The sequence below is a fragment of the Rutilus rutilus genome (assembly GCF_951802725.1).
Source record: "Rutilus rutilus genome assembly, chromosome: 11".
Lineage (NCBI taxonomy): Eukaryota > Metazoa > Chordata > Actinopteri > Cypriniformes > Leuciscidae > Rutilus > Rutilus rutilus.
Window position 1 is genome coordinate 29,060,297 of NC_140216.1, and position 21,339 is coordinate 29,081,635.

The 21,339-nt window shown below is 36.0% G+C and overlaps 2 protein-coding genes across 2 annotated transcripts in view; one reads left to right on the forward strand and one right to left on the reverse strand.

Moving 5' to 3' along the window:
* nudcd1 (NudC domain containing 1) overlaps window positions 1–5,581 on the reverse strand; it is a 28,022-nt gene extending 22,441 nt beyond the window's left edge. The window contains exons 1-2 of the mRNA XM_084423523.1: window positions 5,285–5,581; window positions 4,822–4,976 (exon numbers count right to left, since the gene is read on the reverse strand). Of these exons, the coding sequence (XP_084279649.1) occupies window positions 4,822–4,976; window positions 5,285–5,399 (270 nt within the window). The 5' untranslated portion in view covers window positions 5,400–5,581. The remainder of the gene's footprint in view (window positions 1–4,821; window positions 4,977–5,284) is intronic.
* A 1,942-nt stretch (window positions 5,582–7,523) lies between these two features.
* Window positions 7,524–21,339, forward strand: part of pkhd1l1.1 (PKHD1 like 1, tandem duplicate 1) — a gene marked incomplete at its 5' end in the record, with an annotated part of 65,646 nt that continues 51,830 nt past the window's right edge. Inside the window, 28 exons of the mRNA XM_084422953.1 lie at window positions 7,524–7,590; window positions 7,750–7,827; window positions 7,948–8,092; window positions 8,779–8,887; window positions 8,985–9,042; window positions 9,145–9,238; window positions 9,352–9,405; window positions 9,482–9,555; window positions 9,643–9,685; window positions 9,783–9,853; window positions 9,953–10,063; window positions 10,168–10,257; window positions 10,792–11,057; window positions 12,192–12,283; window positions 12,427–12,586; window positions 12,698–12,833; window positions 12,982–13,125; window positions 14,069–14,223; window positions 14,367–14,477; window positions 15,063–15,221; window positions 15,343–15,464; window positions 15,591–15,751; window positions 15,847–16,013; window positions 16,866–17,001; window positions 17,247–17,401; window positions 17,911–18,033; window positions 18,595–18,700; window positions 18,789–18,896. Of these exons, the coding sequence (XP_084279079.1) occupies window positions 7,524–7,590; window positions 7,750–7,827; window positions 7,948–8,092; window positions 8,779–8,887; window positions 8,985–9,042; window positions 9,145–9,238; window positions 9,352–9,405; window positions 9,482–9,555; window positions 9,643–9,685; window positions 9,783–9,853; window positions 9,953–10,063; window positions 10,168–10,257; window positions 10,792–11,057; window positions 12,192–12,283; window positions 12,427–12,586; window positions 12,698–12,833; window positions 12,982–13,125; window positions 14,069–14,223; window positions 14,367–14,477; window positions 15,063–15,221; window positions 15,343–15,464; window positions 15,591–15,751; window positions 15,847–16,013; window positions 16,866–17,001; window positions 17,247–17,401; window positions 17,911–18,033; window positions 18,595–18,700; window positions 18,789–18,896 (3,295 nt within the window). The remainder of the gene's footprint in view (window positions 7,591–7,749; window positions 7,828–7,947; window positions 8,093–8,778; window positions 8,888–8,984; window positions 9,043–9,144; window positions 9,239–9,351; window positions 9,406–9,481; window positions 9,556–9,642; window positions 9,686–9,782; window positions 9,854–9,952; window positions 10,064–10,167; window positions 10,258–10,791; window positions 11,058–12,191; window positions 12,284–12,426; window positions 12,587–12,697; window positions 12,834–12,981; window positions 13,126–14,068; window positions 14,224–14,366; window positions 14,478–15,062; window positions 15,222–15,342; window positions 15,465–15,590; window positions 15,752–15,846; window positions 16,014–16,865; window positions 17,002–17,246; window positions 17,402–17,910; window positions 18,034–18,594; window positions 18,701–18,788; window positions 18,897–21,339) is intronic.

Genomic DNA, 21,339 nt, shown 5'->3' on the forward strand with positions numbered 1-21,339 from the left:
GACCTAAAATTGTTACAATGTCGCAATTTCTTTTGGGTTCGGTTCACTTTCACAAGGAAACATTTCTAAACGGACCGAAATTTAATGAAAGTCATATGCGAGTAAATTAGTCAGAGTTCGCCAGACCAAATTTCAATTAGGCATTTCACTTCATCTTTGCTCCATATAATCCCACGATTCATTTTGAGAGGCATTGACCACAGGCAAAAACCCTGCTTTTCACACAACTTACATAATTATTCATCATATTTTGTGGTACAGCCTGGATTGCTTTCTCACCACAAGCGGTTCGCTCCAGAGTTCATTTTCAAGCAGGCCGAGACCACCCTGTACAGTCGATCTCGGACCGATTTTGCCATGTTCATATATACCTAAACAAACTGAAATAATTCCGAAACAAACACTCCAAACGAGCATTTTATAAAAAAATTTTTTATAAAAAATAAATTAAAAAATGCATACATAGCCTAAATATATGAAGAAATGTTAAAAAAAAGAAGAAAAAAAAAGAGTATTTATAACTTTATTTCTTTATTTATGTATAATTATATTTTTTCCACATTTACGTATTTATTTGTACAAACATATTATGAATAACTGAGGACATAAATACATATATACATAAATAAAAGTGGAAATAAATACATGTATAATAAATAAATAAATGAAAAAATAAATTGAAAAATACAATTATACATAAAAAAGGAAATAAAAGTATAACTACTCATTTATTTTTGTTTTGTTTTTATTTCTTTGTATATTTCTTTATGTATTTTAAAAAAAAAGTATATTTATTTATGCATTTATGCATTTATTTATTATTTTAGCAGCTTGGGAATTCCATATAAAAACGGAAGCTTGTTTCTGCCATGGAATAAAACAATTTAAAAGATCATTTCGATACAATATAAACATATAAACTCACAATTGCGAGTTATAAAATCAGAATTGCAAGAGAAAAAAAGTCAGAATTGCCAGTAACAAAGTCAGAATTGTGAGATAAACTCGTAATTCTGACAATTGTTCTTGCAATTGCAAGTTTATATCTCACAATTCTGACTTTATAACTGCCAATTCTGAAAAAAAGTCAATAACTGCCAATTACCTTTTTCTATTTTTTATTCTGTGGCAGAAACAAGCTTCCATACCTAAGTGCTGTACACTAAAAGGGATATTTTTATATAGACATGATTAATCTGTGTATGTATTCTGGTGCACAATGCAAATGGAAATACATGCAATTACAGTGAGGTAGGAACATCATTGGATCAATCTGTAAAGGGAATGAATTTTAACTTTTCTGGTTACCAGTTCAGATGATTAAAACTAAACTAATAAAGCACAAGTTAACATAAATTCAACCCCTAATGTGAAAGAACTTGTTTTGTGTACCACAACAATCCACCATCTCACTACTTAAAGCTTATTGAATCAACCTCTAGCCAAAAATCTTTTAAACAGCCAATGAAACTATTAAGAAGTAAAACTAATAAGTGTCATACATCCAAGTCTGCATGTTCCTGAACTTCAAAGGTGGCAATTTGAAAAGGATTACAATGAACTTAATAATCATCAATTACACTCTCTATAAGGTAGCTATTTTTTCAAAGAATTGGGCAGCAATTGGCCTTTGGTTGCCATGGAGCTTCAAACAGATCCATCTCAGTTTTCACTTCTTTCCCAGAGGTAAAATGCCCATCTAGTACCTTTGAGAGAATACAAACAGTCCCCAAGGAGAGATAATTGCAGTATGTTAACTGTAATTATAGCGCAACTGGCATATTTCATAACGAGTAATTTCTTAACCCAGCATGTCAGTAGCAATAATAGACATAAATTACAATCAAATCATCAGCATATGATTTAAAAATAGCTCAGAACAAAACATGCTGCATTTCATCTTATTCTGCATTTGTGAATTTTAAATTATATTATGCATTTGCGAATGTTAACTTATTAGGCAATTGTCTGATTCCTTTGAGAAAGTAATGCATCTGAAATCAAACTCCTTAAAATTAAAATTAAAACACTAAAAAACAGACAATCATTTTAAATAATACAAGAAAATTTAGGCATGACAACATGAACATGAATTGCACATTTAACAGTCTTAATAAATTCATTTTAAAGATAATTTTTTTAGGAGAAGGTAAGCTAAAACAGATTTAAATGAACATGCACAATTAAATATCCAATACCAAAAATAAATGTGGAAATACCTCACATCCCTACATTGTCATTAAACTGAGTACTATAAACTGCTTTCTATTATTTATAAGATGACTGTGGTTTTAAAAGCAAATTAGTAAAATAATGAACAAGATAATAAACAATAAAAAAAAAGTTAAAAAAATGTATACTGGTAAGCTCAAGATTTGATCATAACTTCTACCCTGACACAACTATAAACCATGAATGCCCTCTGCTGGTAGAAGAAAAAAATAGAAAGTCTAAAACTACATGCTGAATGTTTCTCAATCAGCAGGCTGCATTGAGGTTTGTAGGCTAAAGTCCTCCTTAGCATTAAATGCTAGAATGATACGACCCTTCAAGTTAAGACATCCTTTGACACAGCTTGGTGATGAGATATGCAGCCTTACTAGGACGCAGCCTTCCAATTGAGAACCACCCACTGTATCCCCTGGTTCAAAACATATACTGTATAGAACATACATGTAGAACTGTGTTTGTCAACCTTTTAACTCAAAAGCCCCCCATTTTCAACACAATAATCGAAGGCCCTCCATATTGGCTAAGATTTTTCACCCTGTACCTCTGCTGTAATTATGACCGCATTGCTTTTTTTCAAACTTTTTTATTAACAGAAACTGGGAGTGTTGATATTAAAGGGGTCCTATAATGCTTTTCCACTTTATTTAGTGTGTAATTTAGCTGTTTGAGCATAAAAAAGATCTGCAAGGTTACAAAGCTCCACTCCAAAGGGAGATATTTTACATGACAAGAATCCACTTTCCAAGACCTACAACGAACGACTCGTTTGGACCTCAACGCGTTTTTTCCAGATCTTATGAAGTCACAATGTTACTCATTTAAATAATCCACGCCCACAGAATACACAAAAAATGGGACGAGGCCTGGTGGAGCTGCATTAGAGAAGACAAGACAGTGTTGTCGCTATGTCAAAGAGACACTGTTTTTTGTTTCCAAAACTCATTTGTTTGACCTTCCTATGGCTGACGAACTTTAGAGTGGTTAAAATGTATTTTAAACACTTTTCCTGAACATTATAACCCCAATGTTTATCTGTGCGCTGCACATTTTATGGAGAACGGCTTGATTTCTGTTGCTTTTGTAAGCTCTTGCTTTTTTCGTATGACGGTTCACCGCTCCCTAGGAAAATTAACCATGGTTTTGTGATCTATTACTGTTTGTATTACCTTAGTTTTCCGACAAATATCACAATTAAAGGGTTAGTTCACCCAAAAATGAAAATTCTGTCAGTAATTACTCACCCTCATGTTGTTCCAACCCTGTAAGACTTTCGTTCATCTTCGGAACACAAATTAAGATATTTTTGATGAAATCTGAGAGCTGGCTCACTCCTCCATAGACTTCTAGGTGACCGAAACTTGCTGGCCCAGAAAATGTATTAAAGAGATCGTTAATATAGTCCAAGTGACTACAGTGGCTCAATCTTAAGTATATCAAGCGACGATAATAAAAATAACACAATATAAGACAAACAAAAATAACGACTTTATTCCACTATTAATTTCCTTCTATCTGGGCCTCGAGTTAGTTTACGTAGTGTTTTTGCGCAGCGCGTCTGTGTTGTGCGTCACACGCATCACACACATGACCAGCGTCGGCCAATAGTGAGCCTACGTGGTGACGTGTAACACAGACGTGCTGCGCAAAAACACTACGTCTATGGAAGTCTATGGAGGAGTGAGCCAGCTCTCAGATTTCATCAAAAATATCTTAATTTGTGTTCCGAAGATGAACGAAGGTCTTAAGGGGTTGGAACAACATGAGGGTGAGTAATTACTGACAGAATTTTCATTTTTGGGTGAACTAACCCTTTAAATGGTGGATAACATTGTATATAAAATGTATAAGAAAATTACAAAAAAAACATACCACTCTGAAACGTCCTAGGAAATCCGTGCTTGCAAAGTCCGTGCATAAAATCTGTTCTGCACGATCCTCTTGTTTGTTAACATTGTCAGGGTCTGAATCGTGCTCGAATTCGTTTGAAATTGACGCCATCCTTATTCATATTTCCACTAGAGAAGAACTCGCAGTTATGGAGGTGGGACATTTCCCGAACACGCGCTAAGCGGTGGCAATCACAACACACTAGGCCAGCTAACCGATCACAGCGCATTTCATATTTCGGAAGGAGGGACTTCATCAAAATCAGTGTGTTGCCGTGTTCGAGCCAGATTGGGTAGAGAGGTGCTGTTATAATGTAAAATATGTGGAAAAGAATGTGTTTTTTGAACAATCAAGCATGAAAACATATTCTAGTACACCCCAAAAACTAAATCAAGTCTTCGTAAAAGGGCATAGTAGGACCCCTTTAAATGAATTAAACATGATTCATTCTGTAATACTAGGCTATAAGATAGAAGATTGTGATGTTTTTCAATAAAAATAAGTTGTTGAGGGATATATATATATTTATATTTATATATAACAAATTACATAATTTGAAGTTCAGTGGCATCCTTGGAAGTTTGCTGAGTACCTATTTACCTGTTTAGTACAGTAGCTATGTGCTCCAGGGTGGAAATATAAGTTCATCAAAATATGTGGCCCTTATACTCCATATTTCAGAAATGAAATTAAGAGACTCACCAATGTGACTGTTAGATTGAGAACCCGGCCCTTGCTGTCAACAAAGTAGACGCTGTCTTCGTACCAGGGATCTATATGAAGGTAGTTGTACATACCAAATGCTCTCACATGGTCCAGGGTGTACTGACTGTCTTTCAGTTTAACCTCAGCCACAGCTGAAAGAAAGAAACGCATAACTGATGCAGCAGACTTGGAAAAGGCATCCCAAACCATACATGGGCTAACTTTAAGATCATAACAAAGATGCACACATTTGGTAGTTCATAAAGAGCACTGTACATGTTGTAGAGCTGCATTATCTGAATGTGGTTTATAAGGACTGTTTTAATGACAATACACTACAGCTAACAGTGCGGTTAACAAAAGCCTTTTGGTATATGTCACGCTGCATTGAAGCAACAAATAAACACTTATACAATGAATAAAATCATACTATAACAGGTCAAATAAATGTTTTTCTCACCTGCATCAAGTTCTACATTGTAAGTAGGAATAGAGTCCAGTGAAAGCCTGTAACTTTCAAAACTGGGATCCAGCAACTCTCTGTTTACCTTCAATGAACAATTCGGTGAAGCCATATTTCTTAAAAATTATATTCCAAAGAAACAGTACATTCAGTTCGAGGACAAATGTCTTTAATAAAACCAAAATCTAACGTTGCTAGTAACAGGAAATAAGCTTTTACTGTAATGCACACGCTAAAACCCGAACAAGTTTTCAGACGGACCGACCGCACGGGATTCTGGGAAATTGAGTCTCTGTAGGTTTCGTTTTAAGGGCCTACATAAATAATCAATTACAATCAATTTTTATTGAAATATATTTGTTTACATTTTTTTTTTATTTTTTTTTACATCTACAAAGATGTAACTGCTAACTTTTGTTATCTAACTTATCTATTTGTTTGTTATCTTTTGTTTAAACAGTCTAAAATAGTATTTTTCTTTTTCAATAAAAGACAGTTTGTTTTATTTTGTACACTTGTAGGCCTTATCTGAAATGTGTTATGCAAATAATCAGGCTGTTTTTAGCAATACATTTTACTTTGTGACTCATGCTGGAGTGGATTTGCATTTGGTAAGCCTATTTTTTAAGCATGAGGGTTTTTTTTTTTTTTTTTTTTGTAAATAGTATTTCCCGAATACATTTTCATAATATTCATCAACACTTAGCCTATAGGCTATTTGGTGGATGTGATTATAACATAATCTGTGTTAATGACAGGTATTGTAATTGAACTTGAAAGTCATTCGTCAGCACTACAAACAAGTGTGTAAATGTTTTTATCTAACTAACTTTTAATTCATTTTAATTATTTAATTATTTAGTTGATACAATTTCCCTGGAGATGAAAACTGTTGCATGCTTCACTATTCAAATTTGGCCTGTCATGCAAAAAAAAAAAATGTGTAGGCTACATGTAATACAACAAAGATGAATAGAGATCACACTTGTAGTAGCAGCACAACACACTGCTGTTAAATTATCCTAAATCTTGTTCATCAGGACATGATCATCTTAAAATCACCTGAAATCATCATTTTATATATGGGCTGTTGTTTTGTTGCATTGATACTGACACACATTTTGCTCAAGTGCTACACTCTAAAAAATGCTGGGTTGTTTTAACCCATTTTTGGGTCAAATATGGACAAACCCAGCCGTTGGGTTACATTTTTATAATACATTTTTAATCCAATGTATGGGTTTGTCCATATTTGACCCAAAATTGGGTTAAAACAACCCAGCATTTTTTAGAGTGTATACGCTTGTTTTAGGTCATTCAAATGGATTATATCTAAGGGACATTAAATAGTCTATTCAGATTTAGTCAGCATTTGAATATAACAGTAATATTGACATTACTGCACAAAGGTCTGTGAGTTTTAAATAAGCATTGTTATCTGTGAGTTTTTTTTTTTTTGGTGTTTGTTAAGGTACACTGAGAAAGAATAAATGTCTAGCTTGTAGAATGACAGCAATGTTCGTGATCACCCGAGACAAAGGAGAAGCGAATTTCTTCTTGCCTGTGGGCTGGTAGTAGCCTATAAAAAGAGAGAGCTCCTCTTAACAAATGAGCCACTGCTGTTTGGATTTCCCAAGAGTGCGTGCCGTGCTTTAACAGGTATGTGAGTCTTAATTGTGTAAGTGTGAATTTTCCACATTTCTATAATTTAGATATATAGGCCTATATATATCATTACACAAAAAATGCTAAAGTAGCCTACAACTTACATAAAAATATCATTACATATCGATTGCTTTTCTAAATATCTAACACTTATTTCCAGTTGTCTATATAATATAATAGAATAATAGAATAATCTATAGAATAATCATAGGCCTAGGCCTACTATTTTAACCTTTTTTCTTCTTTTTTTCTACAAATATTTATTTATCTTTAATTATATATAGCCTTTATATAATCACTGTGTATTTTTTTTGTATTTTTTATGTAGGGCAGGCTATAGGCTATTCACGTTATATGTAGCCTATTGAATAGGCTATAGCCTGAAAATACTGAATAGGTAGCATACTGTCTGTTCAGCATTGTTTTCAGACGAACATGTTAAAATATATTTTGTAATAGAAATACAAATGAAAAGTGTAGGCTAAACACAAATGGTATGTGTATATTGTTTGTGCAGAAGGGATACAGTAACTGCAGGCGGCTTTGTTTTGAAGCGCGCGAGTCTGTCAGGATGAGGCACGTGCGACGGGAGCTTCACCTGCCGCTCACAGTTTGTATTTTACTGTGGAGTTCCGCAGGTACGCGCTGGATATATCTTCCACTTTTATTGTTGTTTACCTCAGTCATTCTGAACGTTTTGCTTAATTTCATATCAGTGTTGTCATCCTAAAAGCTTCACAGACATTTGTACATTAAATTAATAGATTTTAGTAGCCTATTAATCTCCATCCTGACAGGAGCGCAACGTGTCAACAAAGTGACCCCAAAAATCGGAAGTCTCAATGGCGGCACGAGACTGACCATAGAGGGGCAAGGTATCAAAAAAATAATCAATATGCTTTTAAATTAATCCCAAAATTCTGATTTTGCACATGTTGGCTGTAGGCTACTGCGGTTTAAAGTCTCTTATAGCGCTTTTTTTTTTCCCCACTCAGGTTTTGCTCAAGCCAATCAGTTCAATCTCAATGCCAATGCCCCAAACTTCGGCAACAGTGTGAAGCTGGTGTCCCGAACCAGATCTGTTCCCTGTGATGTCGAGAAAGACTCCAGTCACTCCAATCAGATCATGTGTTATACAAGGTAAGCTGTGAATCAGATAACTTAAATATAGTCTTATTTTATCTTGATTAGTCATGGCATTGTATTAAGTAGATTTCTTTTACATACTCAGATGTGAAAATCATATAGGAAAGGGATCAGGGATATATAAGGAGGAATGTACATTTTGACTAATTGCTAAAACTTAGGAGAAATTAATAAGTGGATATAGAGCTATATGAAATTGATCTCTCAAACCGTGACTTGTTTTCTTCTCTGGAACACAAAATAAGATTTTTTTTTTTTTTTGGAAAATTTTTAATCAATAAAAATGTCCATAAGACCTCCAAGCCTTCTGAGTTCATACAAGCTATGTATGAGAAACAGACCAAAATTAATATAGTTTATTCCCTGAAAATCTTCCCAAATCTTATTCATGCAATTTGAAAATGTGAATATTTACATTTTTGTATGAACTTTCTTTTAATGTCATTCTAAATTATTCTGTATGTATGTATTATTAAAAAAAAACTGTTGCATTTTTAAATTCCCTTTGCATTTGATTGTATAACAGGTTTACTAGCAGACTTTAGTCTAGACATATTTGTGCATAAATGAGGAAGATAATCACATTTTAATTATTTTAAATAGTTGTACCGCATAGTGTTATGTCCAATGTTGAAAGCTTATTTTTTCTCAAAGAAAGCTTTGTATTGCATCATATTCAGAGCTCTGCCAGAAGATGACTATGAGGTTCGGGTCAGCGTGGATGGCGTGCCAATTCCTTCCAGTAGCATTTGTAATGGATATCAGTGGAATTACTGGTGCATGTTCTATGTAAGTGAGATGGACTTCATTATGCTACTTGCTAAAATATACTCTTCTCAAAATATTACAGTATATGCATAAAAACAGAGCTTTCAAACTTTCACAGAGCCGAACATACTATACACCTAGCATTCAAAGTATCAGTCCACTCTCTGGTCCCCCAGGTAGGTTTTGTTAGTTTTTGTCATTACTCTGCTGCTTTTGATTTGTAAAAACTTTCACAAAAATAAATAAAATAAATAAAAATGAAACTGAATGAACTTTAGGGACTGTGGTGACACTGCGGGGAAGAATCTATACTGATGTGTACGGAAGCAACACGGACAAAAGCTCAAATGGCCTGGATGCAAGATTTTTAAGGTCTGGAAATATTTAATACACAATGGAAAAATGTAACTGTATGAATGTTAAATATATTCTGTCTTGACATGAGGTGTGTCTGAAACTGTTTTGAATGTGTTTTCTTTGAACAGAGCGTACATGGGAGGCATGCCTTGTGAAATTCTAAAGCCCAATTCAGATGAAAAGTAAGTATTAAGTTACTAATAAATGTAAACATTAAATGTGAATGCACCCTCCATTAATACACATACATTTTTTCAGGTATGGCCTCTTTTTGGATTCTGAGGGCAGTCAGTGGGGATATATGAGCTGTAAAATGACTGGAACGTATGTTGGTGAGGACACGTTATTATTAAAACATTCAATAATTATTCATTCACTAGATTTTTGTCAGATTAAATGTCATTGTCTTTGGTTTTCAGGTCATCACAACCTCAGTTACATTATCGACGGTCAATTTGGGAGGTCAGAGAAGTTTGATTTTACTTTACTAAACTTTACATCAAATTCTCTGCATGCTGTTAATAGAAAAGTAGACAAAACACATATTTTCTTTTTTTAGGAGTTTGCCAGACTTTGGGGTTTTCAGCATCTCAGCACTGAACAAGCTTGCCATGTTCCAGACATACGCAGGTGTGGATAACATTTATTCTTCTTAAATAATACAGCATGGAATTGCCTGCACAAAATCAGATAAAAAAAAACAAAATAACATGGCCTTGTCTCTTTCAGAGGTGACAGGAGTTTCTCCCTCTGAGGGCAGCATGTTGGGCGGCACATTACTGACCATTCAGGGACATTACTTTGATGAGACTGACCAGCCAGCCATGGTGTTAGTAGGAGGTAACCCTTTGAATACAAATATTATATAAATTATTTATAAAATAAAAAAAAAAAATTTTTTTTACATTTCATTATTTATTTTTTATTATCATTTTCTTCCTTAGGTCGTGAGTGTCAGATTCAGAGTGTATCAAATGAGAAGATTGTTTGCATAACACCTGGTTATGAAAGAACCAATATGACAGTGTTTCCTGGTGAGAACCTTATCTGAAGTCAGATCTATTATGATGACGTAATATTATTGTAAAAATCTTTTCCATAGACACTGTTGGCACGACAGTGGAATTCTGCGCTCCACACGCGAGAATATTTGACTTTGACACTGTTGAAGTGTCACAACACATTATCTCAAACAAGACCATGATTCTCTTTTGTCACGTAACTGACTGTTTTCAACAGGACATTGTATATCAGAGGCCATCACATAATTGACAGCAAAGAAACTGGAATTTAAATAATTCCTTTGTATTCGTCTCTTTGATCGTAATATTTAATTTAATTTAATTTAATTTATAGTACAGCGTATTTTTTCCTGGTTAATATTGGTTGTGTTCATACAGAAATTGACTTTGAAACCTACCCTGAAAAATATTCATTGAAGTAAAAATGTACAAAATGCTGAGGTCTCCCCTACTATTTATGAAATTAATTACACATGTAAAATGCACATTCCTATTACAGTACTGTCCTGATTGTATTGAGTGATGATTAAATGATCATGTTTGTAGGTGGCAGAGGTTTTAAAATGGAGATGTGGAACAGGTCTTCTCCAAACCTTCTTGAGGACGTCCTGAATTATAATTCTAGTAGGCCTGGATACTCTGTCCAGTGGGTGGATTCGCTGTCCTATGTTTGGCCCAATGAAATTGATAACTTTGTGGCACGATTGAGTGGTTTCTTTGTTCCAACGGAGACCGACAACTACTATATCCGAATCAAAGCAGACGACCGATGCCAGCTATATTTCAGCAAGACAGGTCTTCCCCAGGATAAGGTACCTGAATGACAATAAAATCATAATTTCAGTAGTTATCAGTGCTAGCAATTATGCTGTTAACTGCCTTTTTAAGCATATATCTGAACTTAAATGGTTATAATGTATGAATGCTTTGGAATACAGACCTAAGGTGGATCTATTTTAAGGAAAGGACTTAGCAGATTCTTGCAGAAGTGAAAGCAGCATCAGAAAAATTTATATAGTTGTAAAGCAAATGTACTGAATTTAATTTAATGTTTTTTTTATTTAACACAAAATAATTTGGACTCTAAAATTGCTAGAAAACCTGAAGCCATGTGTTTAACCAAGTTGTTTACCAAATTTGAAGTTGATATCACGAAAATTAAGCCAGCTAAAAGGTTTAAAAAACCCTTTCCATGGTAATGATGTCCAATTTCAAAAAAGTTTTTTTTACATGATTAATTATGAGTGTTTCAGATTTTGAATGATACATAATAATAAAAAAGGATTACAAAGTGTGCTAACTGCTAGCAATACACTGACCGTTAAGCGGCTATGTAGAGCAGTGATTCCCAACCTTTTTCCTTGGGGCCCCCCCCTATGTAAATTTTTTACAATCCGTGACCGTTTTAATAACGGAGAAATGTGAATGTTTCTCACTAGATCTCGCAGCGATGTTATTACTTCTGTGGCGAATTCAAAGGCTTTCTTTACTGGATCTCTTAGCGCTGTGTAGTAACAGTGTCGCATGATCACGATCACGATCGGCTCGTGCTGCACTGGTCCAAGCTGATAAACGGTCCGTCAACCACACAATAACGAGCAGTTTCGTTCCGCTTGTATTATGTTTGCCATTTGATGTTGGGCAATGTTGTGGTCGCGCCGGCGTCTCTACATTATGTGCGCCACGCGCAACGCGCCTACATTTGAAATAACGAAATTGTTCGGCAATTGTAAGCATATGATTTTTTTAAATCTTTGAAAAAATATTTTTATATAAAATTATTAGTGGAACATTTTATGCATCTTTTATTCACCTCAAAGCATATCCGCTCCCGCGCAGGGGGGCTGCGAACTCGGACCCCAGGTTGGGAACCAATGCTGTAGAGGCTAGTAACTTACAAGCATATTTTAATTTAATTTAAATGTAATAATTTTGTTTTATTTCAGGTTAAGATTGCATCACAGCCTTACTATACGAACAGTTTCTTCAGCTATAACACTCAGAGGTCAGACGTCATGCGCTTAGAGAAGGGAAAACCGTAAGTGAAGGTTTTCAAGTAAAATTTTTTTTAAAAAGTCATAAATGTTTGCTCTCTATTAGTCTTTTTGTCATTGTTATTGTTATTATTGACTATATTGATTACAGTATAGTCAATATGAAACATATTTCAATGTGCTACAGGTACTACATTGAGATTCTAGTGCAGGAGTATGGAGTAGTAGCTTCAGTTGATGTGGCCTTTTTCAAAGAGATCAGCCCTTTCACTGCCCAGCAGACAGTTGAGGCTGTTAATGAGAAACAACGGATTAACACATATTATGATAAAGTCCCTGAAAAACAGGTAAGAGAGCTCACAGATGCACTTTAGGGAAAGGAATGGCCTTAGATATGTCTCAGATATGATCTCCTCTACCTGCAATGTGCATTTTCTTTTAATTCTTTACTGTTTTAGGTGGTTCGTTTCATGGGGTGGAGGCCAAAAGCCCCCATCAACGAGGTCCAGACTCTGAGAATCAGCAGTGATTGTTTCTCTCTGAGCAACTGTGAAAACACATACTACTTCCTGGCATTTGGAGATCTTAAAACAGGTGCATTAGTTCACACAGCACTATAAATGTGTGTTTGATGAAGCTAAAATATCTCATTTTTATGTGCTTCTAATTTTTTAATTCACCCTTCTGCATTACATCTGTTTGCATGTTTGTAATGTTTACTGGAGTTGCTTGCATGTTGTAGGGCCGATCCCAATAAGTGCATCAGCGATGGAGTTGCAGAACGCTCTGAATGATTTGTGGACAATTAAACCAGACAGCGTTACAGTCACAAAGCAAGAACTGGACAATGAGTCGCTGTACAATGTGACATTCAGCTCTAACAGAGGTGAACTTAAAACATTTTTTTTTAAATCAAGATTCTTTGACTGATTTCTCTGTCATCTGATTTTTGCTAACAAAAACACTTACTTGAGATATGTACTTTAACAACATTTTCTGTGACCAATTACCCATTAGACTAAATTTCAGTAAAAATATAAATTGTAATAACAAATGTTTGTAATGAAACTAATTTATAAATGCTACAGTTAAAACATCATGTTCTTACTGGTTAATTGGCCAACAATGTGTCACTCTTTATTTAGTCACCTCTATATTTTGTACATTTTTATTTAACAGGACAGTAATGTATGTACATGTAAAGTACTGTTAGATATAAATGTTTTATTGAAAGTAAAAAGTACAAATTATGATATAAATGATGGTGATATATATATAGCATGGTGAGACTATATTTTCAATGTGCACTTTGTTTGTACTATGTTTGTTAGTAACCAATACGGCGACACTTTTAGCTTAAAGCCTTTATATATAATGCATTAATTATGCCTTGTAATGCAGCTTATAATGGATTGTATGATTTAATGACTAATTGTAACCACAGTTATAATACATTATAAACTTAATTTTTATACCTTTAGAAAGTCTATTGCATTAAAATACATGACAAACAATTTTGATAACAATTATTTATGAAAATATATAAGGCATTATAACATACATAATGAATACCTTCATAATGCATGATACATAAAGACTTTAAGTAAAGTGTTACCAAAATACTACTTATAAAAAAAAACAGTAAAAAAGAAGTCTCTGCATAACGCACCACATTATATACTTTTCATATATATTTAAATTATTATGTTGTTTCTTATTTTTGTACATTAGGGTGTTTTTTGTTGTTGCCTTTTATGTGGCTTGTAAAGTATTCCAGTACATTTAAGAGTATTTTGCAATGTTTTTTTTTTATCTTGGAATTATCTCAGGTGACTTTAAGGATCTTGACTACTTGATAATGGGCTCAGATACTAACATCACAGTTACTGAGGACGTGAAAGGCCAGTCCAGCATGGAGACGTTCACACTGCTGTGGGGTGGAGTTCCGTCCCTCCCTCTGCCTTTCAATGCTTCTGCAGCTGAGGTTTTTGTTTGTTTTATATTTCTTTATATTTACCATAGAATAAAATGACATTACTGTGTACAAACATTTTGAACGATCTCTTGAAATACTCCTTTTCGAATTACACCTCTGTTTTCTTTGTTTGTTTGTTTATTTTATTAAAGGTGCGTTCAGCACTAGATATGATGATCACCGCTAAATGTCCAGCAGAGATTCCAACCATGGAGAACACTAATGTGAAATTTTTTAGAGATTATGAGACCACCACCACAGGGGTAAGCAAAGCAGATGATTTGGGGCCAACTAACAGCTTGCACCAGCGCAAACCTTCTTTTGGTGTTAAAAAATTCCTACATTTTTCTAAAGAAAACCAGTGAAAAATCCGCGCTGAAAAGGTGTGGACATTTTTGCAGCTGACCTTATTGCACATGCATTTGTAGGAGTTTCCCTTTCAGACGCAAAATTTATGGGAGGAGACTATTTAATGAATCATGCAAGTCAATTTACTGGTATTTGCTAAAACCAGACGCTAATTTATGCTGCTCTTGGTAGATTGTTTTGGTCATTATGCATTATGTATTTAATTTGCGCATCGTCAGTAGATCATGCACAGTACTTTCCACTCCCATCTGCGCTTTTTGGAACTGCGCTCTCACAAAACAAGGCAAATTGTTTAGTAAATCTGGCCCCAAGTATGTTCTACATGCAGAGGACATGCCTACCTATTTTAAATCAAGTCTATTCAAGTTAGCTTTGCAAATGTTTGACATTACAGAATTCTAACATGATAAACATCAGTTATTTTGATGAAAAACATCACCTTTTTGTCCAGCTTTTAGAGCTTTCTCCTTTTCAAACAGTTTTCAGGTGATCTAAGCCGCAGAGGGGTCCGGGTCACTGACTCGGAGGCTTTCTGTGGCCGCTGGTCTCTGAAGAATCCAGAGATTCTCTTCAATGCTAGTGACATTACAGCATCCGGAGCAATCTACAGCCCAATACTGCTACAAACATACAACACTGTAAGCTCCACTAAACACCTCAGTATCTCATCCTTACTAATGGATTTTTCTCAGCATGGAAATAAACTTTTCAAAGATTAATATATAAATGTATATATGTATATATGTTTTTTCTTTGTAGCTCTGTTTGGCCTACAAAGGGCGTCTGGTGAATGAACTGGGAATAATGTTCAGTTACATGACTGCAAGTACTTACCGGGAAGAGAACATACGCATCTCTGTGCAGTTTGACTCAACGGATGAGTAAGTTTAATCTACTGAACATAAATAGTAACCTGATGTCTTTCCTTTAGAGTATTTGTCTTTATCGCAAAAATGTAATAACAAAATCAATTCATGTGAGGATAACATTGATGTTGTCATTCTCAGGTGGAACTACAAGTGTGTGGATCTCCTGAGCTCCATACAGACAAACTACATAGGCTCCAACTACAAACTTCTTCAGTTCAGTGTGTATGGAGTGGCAAACTCTGTTTACTTCATAGATGCTGTTCACCTTGGACGTGCAATGACTGCTTTGGATTCTAATGGTGATTAGGAATAAGTTTAAAATAAATTTGACATTTTATTTAATTTTAAAGTGGTCTTTTAAAATGTAATGTTCTATTATCTCTCTCCACTTCAGTTATAATCCACAGGAGAAGGCCTCCTGCTCTGGCCAGTTCAGGACTTTTCTTTTCAAACATAACTGTGAGCAAACAAGCAAATGCTTCACAAGTCAGCTATGAGATCACAGCGACACCTTACAACTGTGGCTTTGGTGTCCCACTGTTTGAAATAGGCTTTCTGAAGGTAAGTTAGAGTAAAATGGAAGTGAAGTGCTGGAACTTCCAGATTTCTCTGATGTGACAGATGACAACAGAATATTTGCATGTCATATGTCTTTGATGTTTGAGTTAATTTCTATATCTCTGAATTGTTTCCTGCAGATTGTGTGCACATAGTTGCATAATTAAAGGGAAAGTTCACACAAAAACGAAATTCTGTCATCAATTACTCACCCTTGTGTTGTTTCAACCCTGTAAGACTTTTGCTCATCTTCAGAGCACAAATGAAGATATTTTTAATGAAATCTGAGAGATTTCTGTCCCTCCACTTAAAGTCTATTCACCCAACCATTGATAATGCTTCAAAACATTCATAAAGAGATCATGAAACCAATCCAAATGAATCAGGTGGTTTAATCCAAGTCTTCTGAAGAGACACGTTTGCTTTATATGATGAATTTAAATGATTTTTAATCACATTTAAACATTGATCAGCGAACAGTGTTTACAGCATTGTAATTTGGTAAACAGAAGCTCAAGTTCATTCTTGTGTGTCACTCAGCACGTTTGAGCTTCTGCAAGAAACAATGAGGTTCTCGTGCGTCAAGCAAGTACGATTAAACTCTATGTATGTTCGCTGGTTAATGATTTGTGTTAATAAAAGCATAAATTAAATCTGTTCATATAAAGCAATCTCTTCAGAAGATTTTGATTAAATCACTTGATTGACTTTCAGTGGAGGGACATAAATCTCTCAGATTTCATTAAAATGTCTTTGTATTCCAAAAATGAACGAAAGTCTTATGGGCTTGGAGGTGAATTATCCCATGTACGCCTTCCATGTTCTCAATCTTCAGTCTTCATTTATGTTCAACAGAAGATGCCAAACAGCACAGGAGACCTACTGATTCAAAGCCAAGGGAATGCCACTGTCACTATTATGCGCCCTCAGAAAGCCAGCCCCCCTCTTACAGGAACCTTTAACGTTGAGTTCTTAGCCCGGCGTGTTGAAGGTAAGCATGTTGGCTGTGGGTTTATCTGTGACTTTGTTGTGTAGCTGCTGGAAATAACTAAATAATTTAATATATGGAATTTCCTGTAGTTTCACAGCAGATTCTTGATGTCGGACACTGTTAATCATGTTGCAGTCCCAAAATTAATTTATTAGAATAGCGAACTAGACTTATTTCTACATAAACCACAATCTTCCAAGAGGTGATCTGGTTTTTCATTTGGTATGTGCATTGTGTGTTCCCAGGCCTGGCGGTAGACATCAGTGCTGCGGACCTGCAGTATGCCCTGCAGGGGATCCCAGAGCTCGGCCAGCTGCAGGTACAGCGATCTGGAGACTGTAGAGGCTACATCTGGAACATACAGTGGCTCACCATCCCTGGAAATCAGCCTCTGTTAAAGGCAAGAAAGAGTTCAGAGTGCTATTACAATAAAATGAGATGGGGTTTGCAAGATGGCAGGGGAACTGCATATGAGAAATGGTAAAAATGCTGCTTAAAAAAAAATGTATGTGCTAAATTTTAAAATCAAATGTGTACAATTCATTTAAATATATAACATAACTTAAAGTCAACATGGAAAGGTGTATGCAACCCATTATTCCTTCTGCAAAGTGAAAAAGATATTCAATGAAAAAATTTAATAGGGCCAGTCTTGAGTGTATCCAGTGGGTACAAATATCTTAAGTAGAACAACTGTTTTAAATATTGATAATAAGAAGAAATGACTGAGCACCAAATCAGCAAATCAGAATGATTTCTGAAGGATGTGCAGCCTTGGTGAGCATAAGAGACTTTGAAAAACCATTATATTAAAAAAAAACTTTCCAACCCCAAATGTATATCTTAATTGACTCAAACTTTCCATTTCACACCAGGCTGAATTAAATTTTTTTTGATAATGTTAACCAGATCAATGCTTCTAATGTGGTTGGCGTGAACCCTTCATTGACGTCACGTGAGATCGAGCAAGGAGGCCTCTTCAAACAGAGAATTATGGGAGACTTTCTGCGCGTGCCTACAAATAAACCACAGGTGCGTTTCTTACTCACTGCTTTTGCTGCAATAATGTTTGTCCAAAATACATTGTTCATACTGTATATGAAGCTTGCTTTTAAAGGCTCTTCCTCATGTTACCTGATGCAGTGTAGTGTACAGATTTCAATAGCGCTACATAGTGGGTCAGGTGTAGGGCCTGTCCGGTTGTGACTCTGTTTGAATATGTTCTAGGTATTTTGCATGTTGAGAGGATTATGGCTGAACTGAAAGGTTAATTTGTATTATTACAAAAGGACAGTTGTGCATTCTTTATAGTTTGAATGTGCATGATCCTATTAATATTTTATTCTAGAAGTTCTCAAGAATGCATTACATACAAGTTTACTGGTAAAAGAAGTAAACATTAATATTATTTTTACATTAATGTAAATGTTTTTTATTTTTTATTTTCTATTTTAGTACTGTGTTGGGTCTCCTCTTAATATAAATGTAAACTTAGTCCAGTGTAATATCTGGGTCCTGAAGCAAAACCAGTTGAGAAACCTTGGTTTAGGATGTCTAATGACAGAAATGTACATTTGTGTGCTTATCTTTAAGGTGGAAGTTTTCATCAATGGTATTCCGTCACGGTGCTCAGGGGACTGTGGTTTCACCTGGAGTGAGCCGAAGACCCCAACAGTGATCGGGATCTCGCCTACAGAAGGTAAAGAAGAGTAAATGATCAAGTCTCGCGTAAAAGCTTTCATCTCCATTCATAATGGTTTATATTACTGATATAACTTGTCTTTCAGGATCAAGCAGTCTGGGAACAGTTCTTACCATAACAGGATCTGGTTTTGATGGTGGAAACGTCACTGTAAAGATTGGAGATGTGGAATGCTCTGTTCTACAGCTTACCAGTAAGTCAAACCTCAGTAATGTCACAAAATCTTTTTTTTTGTGCGCACACACCCAAAGTACACACACAGAGAGCCGCATTTCAAACAGCACACAAACACAGAATTGTCTCCTTTTCACGTCTCCTTGGGCTTGAATGGATTCATACCCAGAAAATAGTGTCAACATACTAGGGTTGCCCCCTAATAGTCGACTAAACATTAGTTTAGTTTAGTTTAGTTGAGAAGAGGCTTAGTTGAGAAAAATTGTATCAGTCGGTTAGTCGCTGAAAAAAAACTCCACAGGAAGTAGCGAAGTTGCGCAGTTCATGAGGGACAGATCGTTAACAGGTCCTTGTGGTAATTACAGCATGTTGGGCAGGAAATGTAAACATTCGCCTATTATCCATCTGTAACAGTTATATTCAGTTGCATTCTGTTTTGGCTGTTTCATTGTGGTTTTGTTCTGTTTTCCCTGTTTGCCTGTTTGACCTAGTTTCCCAGTGTGTTTGATTTATGACCCCGTTCACCTGTTGTCTCATTAGTTATCTCATTAGCTCTTTTGTTTGCTGTGTGTCTGGTATTGTTTGTGTTAACGTGAGTTTGCTGCTTCTTAAGCTCCTGTTGTTTCCTAAGTGTTGTGTAATAAATAGTATTTTGATTATTTCCAGTTCATTTCTTGAGCAACCTGTGACACCATTGACCTCAAATATGGCTTATCATTTGAAACTTGTAAGTAGTAGCAACTTTACTTGGCTGCTCGCTCCAACGTTAACCTTGATAAATGTGCGCTATTATTAGAAGTGTTTGTGCGGAGTGTGGAAGCTAAAGTATTAGCGCGCTTACTGCATGACATGGAGGTTCCGGCACGATCACTTAAGTAATTAAATTAATATTGGCCATATGACAGGGCCATATGGCTTAAATGGACGATTACTAGTCGACTAGAAAAATCTTTAGTGGGGGCAGCCCTACAAAATACCCGTCTCTGCCAGTATTCTTGTAAACGGTTGCTTATGTCTTAAGCAGTGTTCGGGGTAACACATTACAAGTATGAGAGTTACGTTATCAGATTACGTTTTTCAAGTAACAAGTAAAGTAACACATTACTTTTGAATTTACAACAAAATATCTGAGTTACTTTTTCAAGTAAGTAATGTAAGTTACTTGGTTTTCCCATTTATTGACAGAAACCTATTCTGTTCCAATGTTGAGAAATCAGGAATAAGTGTAGAGGTGTTTTGTGAACTGTGTAAACATGACGGATGTTGTAGTTCTTGACTAAATGTGAGCAGGCATTTACTCATCTCACTTGCACAAAAACAGATACAGCATTCCTCAATACATTCCTTAAACGCCCATCCATCCATCCATCTTCTTCTGCTTATCCGGGGCCGGGTCGCGGGGGCAGCAGTCTAAGCAGGGATGCCCAGACTTCCCTCTTCCTAGACACTTCCTCCAGCTCTTCTGGGGGGACACCGAGGCGTTCCCAGGCCAGCCGGGAGACATAGTCCCTCCAGCGTGTCTTAGGTCTTCCCCGGGGTCTCCTCCAGGTGGGACATGCCCGGAACACCTTCCTGGGAAGGCGTCCAGGTGGCATCCGGAAAAGATGCCCGAGCCACCTCAGCTGGCCCCTCTCGATGTGGAGGAGCAGCGGCTCTACTCTGAGCTCCTCCCGAGTGACCGAGCTTCTCACCCTATCTCTAAGGCACAGGTGTCAAACTCAATTCCTGGAGGGCCACTGTCCTACAGAGTTTTGTTCCAACCCTGCTTCAACACACACACACCTGCAGTTTTCAAATAAGCCTGAATGACTTGATTAGCTGATCGGGTGTGTTTAATTAGGGTTGAAGCTAAAATCTGCAAGGCTGTGGCCCTCCAGGAACTGAGTTTGACACTCCTGGTCTATCGCCTAGCTACCCTGCGGAGAAAGTTCATTTCGGCCGCCTTGTCCTTTCGGTCATAACCCACAGCTCATGACCATAGGTGAGAGTAGGAATGTAGATTGACCGGTAAATCGAGAGCTTCGCCTTGCAGCTCAGCTCTTTCTTCACCACGACAGACCGGTACATCGACTGCATTACTGCAGAAGCTGCACCGATCCGTCTGTCAATCTCCCGTTACATCCTTCCCTCACTCGTGAACAAGACCCCAAGATACTTGAACTCCTCCACTTGAGGCAGGAACTCTCCACCTTGCGTTTCCTTAAACGCAAACTCATTAAACATGTTTTTAATATATGCAGTAATTAAATATATTAAAGTAATTAAATATAAATGTTACATAACACAAATATAGGCTACTTTATGTATTTAATCTCACTTTATTAACCAATGTCTTTGCTGACATTCGATGATCCAGTGCAATAAGACAAATTACTTTAGATAAACATCACATTTGTGTTTGTGTAAATTATTAAAGTAAGAGTGTTTAACTCTCTTCTCCTGTGTCCTATTCTTCTGTAATC